The sequence below is a fragment of the Trichosurus vulpecula genome, chromosome 3, assembly GCF_011100635.1.
Source record: "Trichosurus vulpecula isolate mTriVul1 chromosome 3, mTriVul1.pri, whole genome shotgun sequence".
Classification (NCBI taxonomy): Eukaryota; Metazoa; Chordata; class Mammalia; order Diprotodontia; family Phalangeridae; genus Trichosurus; species Trichosurus vulpecula.
Window position 1 is genome coordinate 102,956,700 of NC_050575.1, and position 15,282 is coordinate 102,971,981.

Sequence of the window (15,282 nt, forward strand, 5' to 3'; positions counted from 1 at the left end):
TGTCGTAGGAAGATGACTGACAAGAAGTAAGAGGAGAAAAAGCAGGCCAGTGCTAGAGTACAGAGCGTCTTGAATGACAAGTAAAGGAACCTGAATTTTAATCAGCAGGCAGTGAGGAGCAGATGACTTCTGAACAGAAAAATGGAATTAAAATGAAATTTTTTTTTGTACAAACAAAACCAATGAAAAAAGGAACCAATAAGAAGGAAACCACTTATCTGGGAAAAAAATCTTTGGAACCAATTTTCTCTGAAAAAGGCCTTATTTCCAAGATGACTGACTCAAAGATACAGAATGAAATGTACATTTTTGGATGTGGCCAACATGGGAAATTTGTTTTGCTTACCTAAGGTCATCTGTTACAAGGGTTTTGGGTTTTTTTCTGTCCACCCCCCACACACACACATTGTGGTTGAATGAAGGAGACAAGGAGGGAGAGAAAATTAAGGCTTGTTAACTGAAAAGTTTTTTCTTAAAAACTAACAGCAAAAGAAAAATGTTAGTTGGATCAATATATAACAATTCTTCTGAAAGCATAAAGCATAGATGGGGGGGGGGTGGGATCAAATAATGGAAATGTAAAAACCTGCTAGGAAGCTACTTCAGCAAACTAGATGTATAGTAATAAAGGCCAGCACTACGGTAGTAGCAATGGAAATAGAGAAGAGGGGCCAGATTTGAAAGAAGTTGCAGAGATAGATTTACCAGAACTTAACTGACTACATATGAGAGGTTGCAGAAAGGGAAGACTCAAAGAGAACACCAAGGTTTCAGACATTTGAACAAGGTGAAGAACGTTGCTACTGACGAATAAAGATAGTAAGCTTGATTTTGAACTTGTGGAGGTTCAGACACTGGGAAACAGGTAGATACAGGTATAAGATTAAAGAGAACAGATTTGGGAATTATCTGAATAGAGTTAGGAGCCGAAGCAACAGAAGTAAAAGAAGGTGTTAGATGAAAAGAGGAATAAGGGCAGAACCGTGAAGAAATACCTACCCTAAAGGCTCAGAAAGAAAAAGAGGAACCAGAAAAGGTGACAGAAGAGAGTTGAGAGAGGCAGGAGAACCAGAGTATTGCATTTCTGAAGTGAGGCATAGAGAAGAGAAAATATCTAGTAGAAGGGCTGGCCAGTCAGTCAGCAAGCACTTATTTAGTACCTACTATGTGCCAGGAATTGGTAACTGCTTAGGCACCAGGTGGGGGGAGGGCTGAGTGAGAATAAAGGGTCAAGCATGGTGACCCCTAGGATGCAACCCTAGGTAACTAGGATTATGATATAATTGACAAAAATGGGGAGATTAGAAAGAGGGGAGAATTTAGGGGAAAAGATGAGTTTTGTTCTTAACATACTGACCTTGAGATGTCTATGGGACACATCCAGATGAACATGTCCAGCAGGAAGTTGCAGATTCTGTACCAAAGCTCACAGGAGGGATAAGGGCCAAATACGGGAAATATCTAGACAGAGATGTTAACTGAATCCATGTGAGCTAATGAGATTGAGAGGGTCCAGAATAAAAGACCCAAGACACAGCCTTGGGGTGTACACACACACACACACACACAATTTGTAGGACATGATGAACTTGCAAAAAAGATTGAGAAATGGCCAAACAAACAGGAAATGATTCACAATACAACAGCAAAACAAAACCTCAGGGAAGAGAGAGTACTTAGAAAGTCAGCAGTTTCAAACACTAAGACGTCAAGAAGGTTAAGGACTGAGAAAACGTTCCTGCTTTTTTTTTGGGAAAGCAGTTTTAGTGGAGTGGCTGGAACAGAAGCCAGAATGCCGTGGGGTTAAGAAGTGAGTGGGAAGTCGAGGCCAGGAGTACAGACGGCTTTTTCTAGGAATTTGGCTGTGAAAAGGATGAAGCATGGGTTGGGCTGGAGGGGTTGTAATTTTAGTGTTTTAAATTATAGAGGTTTAAACAAGTGTCTTTACTTTTATTACAAACATGACACTTTGGCATGTCTGCAGGCAGGAGATGAGAAACTCAACAATGTCAAATGTGACAGAGTGGTTAAGGGGGATGAGGACTGAAAAAAGGCCACTAGATTTGATGATTAGGATCCTTCAAGAAGTCAGTTTAAGTAGACTGGTGGGGCAGAAGCCAAATCAAAGAAGGTGGAAGAGAAGGTAAGGAAAGATATATCTAGGAAAGACAACTTTTATTCCAAAAGATTATCAATGAAGAGGTTTAGAGACAGGATTTTGGGTGGATGGTAGCTCATCACGTCTCCATTAACACCCTCACTAAAGTCATACCCGTGTTTCTACATTTAAAAAAGAAAAAATAAAAATTTCATACATTTAAAATGATAATCAAATAAATTAGACTTAAATAACAGCTTTGTCAGATTCCAAAGGTATGAGAAGAAGGTCAGAGCAATGACCCTTCTATCTCGGGACTTGTAGAAGGAAGTTACTTAAGAAAGAGTAATAAACAACTTACCTGTGGTTTGGTGAAGTTTTTGTTCATGCACCACTGAACAAAATATTTACTGGCAGCATCTAAACTTTGCTTATCTGTTTTCTTACAGTATACTCGGATAAGCTGTTCAGCAAATTTTTCTGGTAGAAGCTGTGAAACCTTTTCAAAAGAAATATTCCATCATTTCTTTCTTGAAAGAATAACAAAACAGGTAAGACACTAAATCTCCCTGCCAACTATGTCCCCACTTTGACACTGTTGTTGTTCAGCCAATCAATTGTACCTGACTCTTTTGTGACCCCATGGACCATATCCTGCCAACACTGTCCATGAGGTTTTCTTGGCAAAGACACTGGAGTGGTTTGCCATTTCCTATTGCAGTAGATTAAGGCAAACGGAAGTTAAGCGACTTGCCCAGGGTCACACAGTTAGTAAGTATTTGAGGCAGGATTTAAACTCAGGTCTTCCTGACTCTAGGCCCAGCCCTCTAGCCACTGAGCCACCTAGCTGCCTCATATACTATCACTAATGGTATTTTAAAAAAACCCACTCCATTATTTCCTTTTCGAAATATTATGTCCCACAATTCATAATAAAATACATCTCTATGAAGAGATAAAAAAAAATCAAACTATTCTGAATTGCATTAAAAATGTCACTGACAGACACACAGACCTGCCAGATGTCACACCAGCAGGCTTCTTTTTACTTAATTTCGGTGTTTACCTGATCCTTTGTAATCATGACTGCTTTACTTCGGTCACTCTTGCAATAGAAACGAACATTATCAATAGGATTTTTTTCTTTCATCCCATAATCCATGTCAATAACCTTGACAGAAGAAAAAAGTAAAAGTTACCCAACAGCAGTAGGAATATTACTATATCACTAATGGAGCTTAGTGAGGCAAGCCAAGGAATACCGCCCATCATCATGACAAAAACCAACAGAACAACAGAGTGTAAATATAAATATATAAACGTAACAGAAATATTCGGCTAAAAATGACCCAAAGGGATTTTTTTTAAGCCTGATAAAAGCTTCCTAGAAGCATAGTGGATACTATCACTTGGCGGAGTAAGTATAAGTGTCTGTCATTCTATCATTTCCTTTGGCTATGAGATGAGAAATACAGAGATAGTCCTTGCTTTTCATTTCAACGAAGTCCTGCAAATTGTGTGTTAAAACAAGTTGGATTTCCCTTTAAGGAATGACGTTATAATTGAGTTTGTTCTTCTGACAAAGGGTATTTTGTCAAATACTGTCCTAGAGATGATCAACAATCTGTCATAAAAGTAAAAACAATTCTTATAAACCCGTGTAAGTGACTAAGCTAAATGACAACCCATCCAGCCCAATGCACGCTCCAGATATGCTGCCTGGTACGGGCAGCGAAGCGCACAGCCCTTTCATTCCAAGCAGAACAAAACGATTATAGAATGGAAGGTCAGAATAGGTAAAAATGTCACACTTCTAAGCTACCCGAAATGGTAACAGACTAAATGACAGGCGGCCAACTGTAAGCAGCTCACAGCTACTCTCTTAGACAGTCTTGAGAAATGTTTGTTAATGTATCACAGTGCCAGCAACTTACATCAACTATGAAATCTTCAGCCTTTAATTCAGCTTTCAGGGCTATACCCCGCGGTACGGAAGCAGCAACATCTTTTGGGAGTTGATCATACTCTTCCTGGGAAAGAAATTATTTTGAATGTATTAGTCAAAAGACAGCTTAACCTGTGACAGATAGTTTATACTGCTCACAAGCACATTCACAGGTCTTTTGTCATGTAACTCTTCCCCCTGTCGCCCATACGCTTTACCCAATGTCTGGAATGTACTCCCTCCTCTCTCCAACACATTAAAATCCCTCTCTTATGAGAACAGAGGGACTAAAATAGCTATACCTTAGACGAAGAAATTTCTACTGCTTGGCATATACTCCAAGACAGTTATTGCCAAAAAGAAAGACCTCAATGAACAAAAATATTTAGACCAGTATTTTTTCATAGTGGCAAAGAAATGGAGACAAAGTAGATGCCCATCGACGGGGAGATAATTAAACAAATGGTGATGCATGAATGTAATGTAGTAATGCTCTCCTATAAGAAACAGTGAAAACAGTGAGTAAGGAGAAGTATGAAAAGATTTTAAATAGCATTCTTGGATACAGCCAATGTGGAAGTTGACTATGTATATTTCCTATACTTTTCTAATGGTTGGGGGGGGGTAGGGAAAATGGGAAGATGAAGGGGTACAGGGATAGGGTAGGAGAAAAAAAGCAAAAGAGGGTACTGAGGTATCTTTTTTTAAATGGAGAGAAAAGAACAAGGCAAGAAAGAGAAGCAGCCAGGCAGGACAGCTTTGAAAGCTAAAGGTTGATCTTATTATATAATCTGTGCCTAATAGAGCTTTGTAATTTCAATACAGTTCTATTTTTCTGTTCTATTACATATATGCATGTCCCAATCTATCTGGTATTTGTTAAAGTTCAGAACAAAAATAAATAAAAGGGTTTTTTTGTTTGTTTTAAAGAAAAGACTTATATGAATGGATGCAAAACAAAATACACAAAACCAGGATAATATAGTCAATGACTACAATATAAACAGAAAGAACAACACAAAACTGAAAGGTATGAAATTCGGACTAGGCCCCAAAAGAGAGATATGATATGACACCTCCCCTTTGCAGAGGTGGGAGCCGATCACAAGTTGGGTACCCAACAGGTAATGCTAGACTTTTCCACCTGCCAGTTAGTTTGGTTGAACCTTTCTTTCTCTGGAAGGGGATGGGGAAAGGGACACAGTAGAAAATGTAGATGACATGAAAAAATATATAGAAAAATCTCTCCCTTTAAGTTCTAGTTCAGATGCTACTTCCTCCATAAGGCCATCTATAATCAATCCCTCCTGCTCACTCCTTATTCCTAGACCAAACTGGGCAAGATCTTTCCTTCCTTAAATGTTTTAGAGCATTATGAATGTCTCCTTTGCCCCTAAGGTTTCTTCTCCCCTTTCCTCGTTTTCTCAGACTTATTAGGACACCTGTCCTACGAACTCCTAGAGGATGTAATATCATTAAAAAAAATCTTTGCAACCCCAATGCCAAACAGCACCTTAAATGTAGTAGGCATGTAATGTTTATGGAAATGAATTAGGCATTGGTATCTCAGGATGTCCTAAGACACCATAAGATAAATGGGGTAGTTCTTCCTCTTGGCAGAGGCAGAAAGATACAACTGTCACATACACAGTCAGATAAAATCACTATACTAGTTGTTTTTAATTACTTTTCCTTGTTACAAGAGAGAGTTCAACTTGGGAAAGGAGGGGGGCATATTCAGAAATAATTGTGATGTTAAAAAAAAGTCATCAATACATTTTAAAAAATAGATAATTGAGGGAATTGTGGGAATTGAGTGAACTTCAGCAACTCCATCTTGTGACTCAATTCTGGATCTGGTTCAATTCCCTTTCTATCCAATTATGGGTCTAGTCCAATTTCTGTCTTGCGAGAAAATTGTATTCAATTATGAGAATTGTGGGAAAAAAACTTCATTGCATTGAACCTGGCCCAGCATGGGTGGCAAGCTGGACCACCTCTAGCTGTTGCTTAGGGACCTTTAACTAAGAACCTAGGTTAATTTAACCAGAAATCCAATCAGAACTGAAGACTGATACGGGGAGTTTTTTCACAATTACGCATCTTAAGCAACCCCTCTGTTTTATCTGAAAACCAGACCTGTATTGGTCAACCAGTTGTTGTTTCCATGTTCCTTTGACTGTATACAAACATCTCTTTTTCTGATTTCAGGGAATTGCACCTGTTCATTCTCCTTCTCCCAATCTGGAATCTCCCTAATCTTTCCTTCAATTATTAATTAGATCACCTGTTTTCTTTCCGTTAAGTAGTCTTATTTGTTTTTAATACATAAGAATCTATCTCACTATCTGTTATTCAGGGTCTCTGAACTGACCAGGGAGTCCACTGACCCATTCAGTATGCCTGTTTTTCTAGTAAATTGTACAACTCAGAATTTTTCCCTCAGTTATTGTTAATTATCTGTCACATGGTAGGTAAATGAGGCGTGGGGGGGGGGAGGAGGATGTTTCTTATTAAATGTAGGAATAAAAGAAACCTGGTGAAATGTGGACCCAATGCCTATGCAGTGAAATATTAGTTACTGCATGAAGAAAAATATGACAATAGATTAAAGTCTTATAAAACTTTTAAAACTGAGTGTGGGCTTCTGGTAGCACAGCCCCCATGTTTCAGGATTTTTAGACACTGACTGGTGGTACAGGACCTCTTGTGAACTTCTGAAAGTTTTGTCCCTCATTCTTCCATCAGCCATGACATTTAATTCAACTCAGATCTACTCAGCTGCTCCCCATGCAGAGAGAACACTCTACTTAAGGTCTGTGATCAGATGGTTGGGGCAGCCAAATAAAAATCAAGATGGCAGTGAAGTCTAAGGAGCTCAGCTTCAGACCAAGCTTGAGGGGAGCTGGGCTAAGATCTCACCAACAGCTTAAAACAGAGGAAAAACAGTATAAACCAAACTGACAGATAGCGGGCTATTTTCAGACTGTTTCATGACCTAGCTCATGATGCAAAGTTCAGAAGGGGAAAATGGCATTATGAATTCAGATTCTTCAATATATTCTTAGAAGGACCTAAAATGCCACAGAATAGACACAGAGGGGCATGCAAATTAACCAGCAAAGAAAAAATTTTGTTACAAAATTTCAGAGAAAAATGCACTTGGTGACACTGGTGAATTCTGGCACCTACACAGGGATTGGGCTGACCTCTACTGGCATAAACCTAACAACAAAACAAATTTTGGGAAAATTTGTCTCCAACTATTATGGTAGGCAGAGTCACTTCTGTCTAATTGAAAGAGAACTCTTTGAGGTCATCCGCTGGGAGAATGAGATGTGGACATCTAAACTGGAAAATGTAGAAACAGTGCAAGAATAGAAACAGACTGAGAAGGTTATCTGATTTAATATAGTTAAGATTTTCTTTGATCATGTATTATCTGATACTAGAGACTGGGATGACGATAGTTACATTAAGAGGACCACTATTAATCATCTACAAATCAGAAACCCACACTGACAAATTTAAAATCAAGGTTTGTGTGGGCAGTTTGAAGGGTGTTAAAGCACCCCACTAACGGTGAGAGTTACCACTTTCTCCACTTACCATTCTAATCTTCTTTCCCCCTGTAGGCTGAGTCTCGCCCACAAACTTGTATAGTTTACGACATTCGACTTTGTGTAAAATCTCTCGCGCCTCAGCCAATCTGGGATCACTAGAGTGCAAAATCTCCAGAAAAATGTTATCTGCCAAAATCAAAATGACAATTCACATCCTCCTATCCCAAACTCAATGTATTAATAATGTATTAATAACGATAATGTATTAATAACGATAGTCTGGGAGTTCCGGTTCCTTGATTCATGCTCTAGTATCGGCACCAAAGTCCACAGTGTTAATAACACGCTTCTCCTCAGCTTTATGTGATGACAGCAGCGCTTTTCATTTTACAAAGTGTCTTCCTCATAAAGCCTAAGGCCTAAAGTGTTATCATGCCCATTTTATTAACGAGGAACCTCAGGTTCGAAGAGCCTGAACGACTCGAAATGTTGGTCAGGGCAAGGACTTGAATCCTAGGTATTCTGTTGCCTAAGTCCATCAGTCTTTCTACTCCCCCATTTTCTTATCTCTGATACAACATTTCTCACCTTTTAGAGCTACCGCCAAACCAAGGTTTTCTGGGCTGGGAAGAAGATATCGTTCTCACTTATTTTTCTAGTGTTCCTTTATGACTCATCACAAGGTTAGAAGAAAGCAAGGTTCTGATAATGATCTTGTGTTAGGGGGTTTCTACAGGTGCTTAGGGTCCATTTTTTTTTTTAAGAAAGAACAACGGTTAACTTCAGCTTTCTAATGAAGCATTTTACATTTCTGGTCAGATCCAAGTTGAGGATCATGCTTCCTCTAATTAACAGAAAGCTTAAGAGAGACTCTCATCAGAACACTGGGAAAGTCCACCTCCTTTTCCATGACTTCAACTGCAGCTGGGGTCTTTTTAGACATTGAAAGCACTTGAGGAGTTGAAGTCAACGTGGCCTCAATGCTTCTTCCTTTTCACCACCATGGCTTTGGTGTATTCTGTGTTCCTGGCATCCCTAATTGGATCTTGGAACACAGTTTCCTATAGAAACAATGTTATAAATGCTGGGTATGTGGTTAGACCTCCACTAAAGTTGTCTTCCAATGGCATGGAAGTGACCCTATGTTTTGGGAAGCTTTTGCTGTGAGCATAATCTCTGGCAGGTCCTACATTATTCAATTCAATAAACATTTATTAAGTACCTCCTATGTGCCAAGCACTGGAATACATAAAGAGGCAAAAGACAGTCCCTGCCTTCAAGAAGTTTACAATGAAAGGGAGAAGACAAGCAAACAAATATACATAAAGCAAGCTAATCACAAGGAAAATTTGGGAAATAAGTAGGAGGGAGAGCACTGGAATTAAGATGGGTTGGGGAAGGCGTCCTACAGAGGGTGGGAATGTCAGGGAGGTCAGTATAGAAGGAGGGTTCCAGGCATGGACTGCCCAGAGTCAAGAGATGGAGTCCCTTGTTCATGGAATGGGAAGCCAATGTCACTGAACTGAAGAGTACATGTTTGGGAGTAAGGTGTAAAAAGACCAGAAAGGTAGGAAGGGGCTAGCTCAATTAAGGGCTTTGAATGCCAAATAGAGTACTTTAGATTTGCTTCTGGAGGCAATAGGGAGCCACTGGAATTTATTGAGTTGGGGTGGGGGGTTAAGGGAAGACAGAATGATTATGATCAGACTTTTATTTTAGGAAAATCACTTTAGTGATTCAACGGAGGACGGACTGAGGTGGGGAAAGACTTGAAGCATGTGATAACCCATGTGCGAGGCAATGAAAGCCTGCACCAGAGTGGTGGCAGCGTCAGAGGAGAGAAGGGGTGTGTACTCGAGATGTTGCAAAGGTCTAAGGATACAAAGGCTTCAGATATGGACCCAGGGGTGGACTCTGCTGCATAAACCAGCTGAGCTAAGCTCAGATATAGGCATCAATGGAAGCTTGGCTACCAAGTGATAAAATTTTTTTAGCAGCCAAAATAACTTAAAAACAGCCTACTGGAAGCACAGAAGAACACAGCACTTAAAGCTTTATAAAACACTTTATATTTTATCTCACTTGACCTTAATAACAACCCTGGGAGGTTGGTGCTGCTATCATCCCCGTTTTACAGATAAGAAAAGTGAGGCAGACTTAAGTGACTTGCCCAGGGTCACACAGCTACTAAGTGTCTGAGAGAGGAGGTTAACTCTGTTCTTCCTGACTCAGAAGTCCAGCCTTCTATCTACTGGGACAACTGCCACAGATATTAAGTTACACATCTTCCAAAGTACTGACATAAGGTCTATAGCACTTATCGACCAAACACATTACGGATTTGATGAGCTTTAGCGCTGGCCTGGGAACCTAATTACCATTTATAATGTTGTTTCTATAGCAAATCACTTTTTGAATTGGAAAAAAAAACCAACAGTCTTTTCAAGTAGAATCAATTTCTAAGTTGAGGACTGATTGCCTATATTGGATCTGGGTTGAACTAAATACATTCTAGATCTCACCTGTAAGTTTAGAGTAGGCTTCCATATCATCAATTGCTGTAGAAAGCTTGTACTTTTTCCCCTCAGCACCTTCTATTTGTATGTAGGGATCTGCTTTAAGGAAGGCTTCCGTAATCCTGTTGAGAATTAATTTATACAATGTATGAAAGTGCCCTCCCCCTTTCACTTCTGGGTGGGGGACTATGGGTGTGGAACCTTATGCAGATGCTGTCATGTTATCACAACAGCTCATTTGTAAGCTGGTTTTACTGAACTTTCTATTCAATCTCTGTTACAAGGAAAAGTGGGGGGGGGGGGGAGATAAAGCTGGAAATGAATGTGACATGAAAGCAATAAGCATCAATAAAAAGAACTCTTGTTCCAACTGAATGCAGACTCAAGCATTCTGTTTTTTACTTTTTTTTGTTTGTTTTTTGTTTTCTTTCACAACATGACTAATATGGAAATATGTTTTGCATGAATGCACATGTATAACCTATATCAAACTGCTTGCCTTCTCAATGAAGCGGGAGTAGAGAAAAGAAAGGAGAGAATTTGGTACTCAAAATTTAAAAAAAATGTTAAGAATTGCTTTCACATGTAATTGGGAAAAAAATTTTAAAAAAGAACTCATTTCAGTTCTTAAGTAACTTATTCCTATTTCTAGGGGCCTTTGTGCTTGAAGGCTGCTTTCTTAAAGAACTTTCCAAGGAAAAAGGGGTCTCTGTCCCATTAAGCAACCAATTACCATCCTGCCAGACCCATGTATGCAGGCCCAGGAAGCCTCCAGAAAACATCACAAAGCATCAAGGCCAAACAGGCAGGACAATTTGTTCAGTCACGACACAGGATGGGGAAAATGTAAAAATAGAGATTAATGTGACCAAATTAACCATTAAAACCAAAGTCAAGCGATCTGAGTGTTATGAGCCATAAGATCCATTAATACCAATAGTCAAAATGTACTAAATGTCTAACGTCAGATCAAACTCAGCCACCAAACACTAGTTATCAGGGTGTTAACATGGAGAAGAAGAAGAGAGGTCAGTGGGCCAGAGGGAGGATGTAAAACTTGAAATTGATCAATTTTACAATTGGTTATCTTGGCAATTTTTATCATTAATTTTGGGAGGTCAACTATACTGGCTGCATCTCCTATTATGTTGCAGAAGGATCAACAACTTCCCTGCTGACAGAAGCCAGGCGATGGCCGCTATTCCTTCTCTGAGTTAAGTATCGGTTAGCTCTACCTCACTTTGATCTATTCCAGTATTCTGATAAACAATTATGTTTATTATGTTGTTTAAAAAAACTATTCAGTTATGCAAAACTAAACCACACATCGAAAGTCTGGCCTGATGGGCAACATTCCACACACCACAGGCTCACACCTTTGCAGAGATGGGATGGAGGTACCTTCCTATAGCTTCCCTCTGGAGCCATAATGATCATTATAATTTCATAGCTCTCAGTTTCAATTTTTTTCTTTCCATTTTCATTGTTGTAGTCATCGTGTTTATTGTTTTCTTGGTGCTACTCATTTCACTTTGCATCAGTTTGTCTTCCTTCCATGCCTCTCTGTATTCAAATTCATTTTTTTTATAGCACCATAACAGTCTGTATTTCTACACACCTCAATTTGTCCAGCATGATCCAATCAGTGGGCATCTCTGTTTCCTATTCTTTACAACTACAAAAAAATCCCGTTATAAATATTTGGGGGGCACGTAAGGGCTTGCTTTCTGTCACTGACCCCCTTGGAGTATATGCCTAACAATGAGACCTCTGGGTTATGGGATCACTTGAATTATTTTCTTAGCATAATTCCTCATTACTTTCCAGAATGGATAAACCAGTTCACAGCTCCAGCAACGCTGCATGAATGTGCCTGTTTTAACACAACCCCTCCAACAACGGTTCTTCTCATCCTGTTCCATCTTTTTCCATTGGCTGCATGTGAGGTGAAACCCTAGAGGTGCTTTATTTGTGTTTCTCTTAATTTGAGGGATTTAGAACGCTGTTTTATATTGCTGTTAATAGGTGGTAACTCCTCTTTTGGGAAGTGTTTGTTTCTATTATATGACCACTTACTCATCTATTGGGGAATGGCTCTTGGTCTCACATATTTGTCAGCTGTCTACAGACCATCTTGGGCACTAAGTTCTCGTCACAGACACTTCACACAAACACGGCTCCCCTAGCTGACTTCCCTCTTGTTCTAGTTGCTTCAGTTCTGATAATCAAAGGTTACCATTTTTATTTTGTCATTCCCCTCTACCTAGCTTGGTTACGAATTTACCCCCTCGACGTAGCTGTGAAAGGCAATGGATCTGATGCTAATTTCTTTATGGTGTAACAATAATAATTAATAATAATGATAGTAATAACAATAATTTTAGCTACCATTTATCCAGCGCTCACCATGTGCCAGGCACTGTGCTAAGGGCTTTACAATTATCATCTCATTTCATCCTCACAATAAGCCTGGAAAGCAGGTGCGATTATTATTCCCATTTTACAGATAAGGAAATGTGGGCAAACAGAAGTTAAGTGACTTGCCCAGGGTCACACAGCTAGTAAGGTGTGTCAAGCGTCTGAGGCCGGATTTGAACTCAGGTCCTCCTGACTCCAGGGCTGGTGCTATACTCGCTGTGCCACCTAGCTGCCCCAAGAAATAGGAATCTGTGTCTTCTTTATCTTAGGAGACACCTAGGTGGCACAGTAGATAGAGCTCTGGGCTTAGAGTCAGGAAGACCTGGGTTCAAATTTGGCCTGAGTTGCTTACTAGCTACGTGACCCTGGGCAAGTCACTTAACTTTTGTCTGCCTTAATCCACTGGAGAAGGAAATGGTAAACCACTCCAGTATCTTTGCCAAGAAACCCCACGAAGAGTATGGTCCACAAGGTCACGAAGAGTCGAACACAGGTCAACAATAACTGCTTTATGTGGTCTGTTCCAGTGATCTATTTTCTAATTTTTTAAAAACTAGAACTAAATAGCTTTGATATGATTTCAAAGGGCTTTCTATTTCCCCTTGATTCCTTCCCCCCCCACCCCGGTTTCCTTTGCTCTTTTAGATATTCTATATTTTTGGTTCTTCCAAGTCATTTTCTCATTAGTTGGGCTGGCTCTCTCTATAAACTATCTAAAATACGTCTTGCTTTTCATTTCATCTGAATATTGTCAAAACCTCAAATAGGTCTCAAACAGAACCTGTGCAACATTCAATTCACTTTGATAAATACACAATGGGAAATTTTGTAGGGAAGTAGTGAGCAAATTCCTTACATCGTTTCGATGATGTTGACCACTTTGTGCTGGTAAGCTCTTCGGTGTAGGCAGTTGCGTGTATGGAACATGTCATACAGATTTCCAACTTCCTGGAGAATTGCGAAATAAATGCTAATTTATACAGTGTACAAGCAGGAAAAATAGAAAAGAGACAAAGACAGGCACAAATAACATGTGTAAGCTTAACAAGGATATCCCAGGATCACAGAATTTGGAGCAAGAAGGGTCCTTAGAGGCGATCTAGTTCAGCACCTTCATTTTAAAAACATGCTCTCGGAGGTAATGACCGAACCAAAGTCACAAGGTGTATGCGGCAGAGATCAAATCTGGACCTGGATCTTTTGACCCTCTCCACTACACAGTGAATGAGGTGTATGCCAGCCAAGTGCCACTAATAGAGGGATGGTAGATCTGTGATTCATTGGCTTGCTCCTAACTTTTTAATACTTATCCACCAAGATGACCTAAATACTCTGTTAATAACATATTTAAATATTTGTTCCAAGGTTTTATTACAGCACAATCCCACATATGAGAAACACATTCACACACATATACATATAGATATATGTCTATATACACATACAACACACGTGTGTACGTGTGTGTGTGTGTTGTGTGTGTGTGTGTATCTCACAAAGGCAAATTAAACAGTTATGTATGTGACTTCTCTTCACAGAGCACGCCAAATAAATGCAGGGTGGTGAAAATAATCATTAACAAAAGCTGCGAATACTTTCCAATGTTTTACTAATTTTTAAAAGAGCCTTTAGCAGTGCTAAACAAAAGAGCAAATGACTAAAAGTGCTTACAAAAAGCTGTGCTACTCCCCCAACCCTCAATTTGTAAACAGGAACAACCGAATCCCCTTCTTTCTTGACTGCTTCTCTCTCAAACACTTTACCTTGTCTCTGGTGCAAATATGCTTCTTCTTATCTACTTCACATACACGGGCAAACTTAATAAAGCGCTTATAGTCAAAATTATTTTGAATTCCAAGATGGTGGCAATCCCTAAAAAGATTCCAAAGAAATGGAACTGAAAAAAGTCAGTAGGAAATGTGCACCTTAAACAATAACAATGAAGTTACTCGTCAAAGTACGACAACTCTTGTGAAATGTTCAACGTGTACCTGGCAAAATAATCCCATTTATCCACATCAATGCCATTGCGTTTATTAGCCACTATTTCATAAAGAAAGTTTTTCTCTTCAGGTCGCCCTTTATACGGCCACTGGAAGAAAACCCAGGGAAGAGCAGATTTAGTCTTAATCATGGATTTATGTTACACTTACAGATATGGCGGCAAAGCAATCTTACAAAAGAGACAATTATTTACATAACAGCCTTTTCTGTTTATGGTGCCAGATTTTAAAATGCATGAAAGGGCTTTTACACACACGTTCCTTCTTTCCCCAGCCTCACCTCTTACTCATCCTGTGAATAGTGAGCATCAATAGGCATGACTGTAAGTGAAGATGGCCATTATTACCCACAGGAACCATGGTGGTCAGTACTCTGTGCTAAAGGCTATGGAGGCAACCATGTCAACTTCCTAAGAATGATCAGGAGCTATGTTCTATTTCTAGGGAAGGTATCAGAATTTCTCAATACCTGTCAAACCTAAGGATTTCTTTCTAGTGAGTCATATAGTATCATTAGAAATGGGGTTCTTAACCTTTCAGATGTCATGGCTCCCTTCAGAAGTCTTGAGAAATTATGGATTCCTTTTCAGAATAGCAGTTTAAAATACATAAAATAAAACACATAGGATAATAAAGGAAACAAATTTTATTGAAATATAATTGTCAAAATAATACAAAAAAAGTTCATGTCTCCCTTTGGGGTCCATAGACCCCAGGTTAAGAAACTCCATAAGCACTA

General features: G+C 39.3%; 1 protein-coding gene across 5 annotated transcripts in view; it reads right to left on the reverse strand.

The window, feature by feature from the left end:
- Nucleotides 1-15,282, reverse strand: part of SAMHD1 (SAM and HD domain containing deoxynucleoside triphosphate triphosphohydrolase 1) — an 80,255-nt gene that overhangs the window by 35,318 nt on the left and 29,655 nt on the right. For all 5 annotated transcript variants that reach the window (XR_005009883.1, XM_036750222.1, XM_036750221.1 and 2 more), the window contains 8 exons: nt 14,532-14,632; nt 14,304-14,412; nt 13,397-13,488; nt 10,129-10,244; nt 7,653-7,792; nt 4,033-4,128; nt 3,165-3,269; nt 2,460-2,597 (listed from right to left, as the gene is read on the reverse strand). Coding sequence is in view for 4 of the 5 variants with exons in the window: in XM_036750222.1 (XP_036606117.1) it covers nt 2,460-2,597; nt 3,165-3,269; nt 4,033-4,128; nt 7,653-7,792; nt 10,129-10,244; nt 13,397-13,488; nt 14,304-14,412; nt 14,532-14,632 (897 nt within the window). In the remaining variant the exon portion in view is untranslated. The remainder of the gene's footprint in view (nt 1-2,459; nt 2,598-3,164; nt 3,270-4,032; nt 4,129-7,652; nt 7,793-10,128; nt 10,245-13,396; nt 13,489-14,303; nt 14,413-14,531; nt 14,633-15,282) is intronic.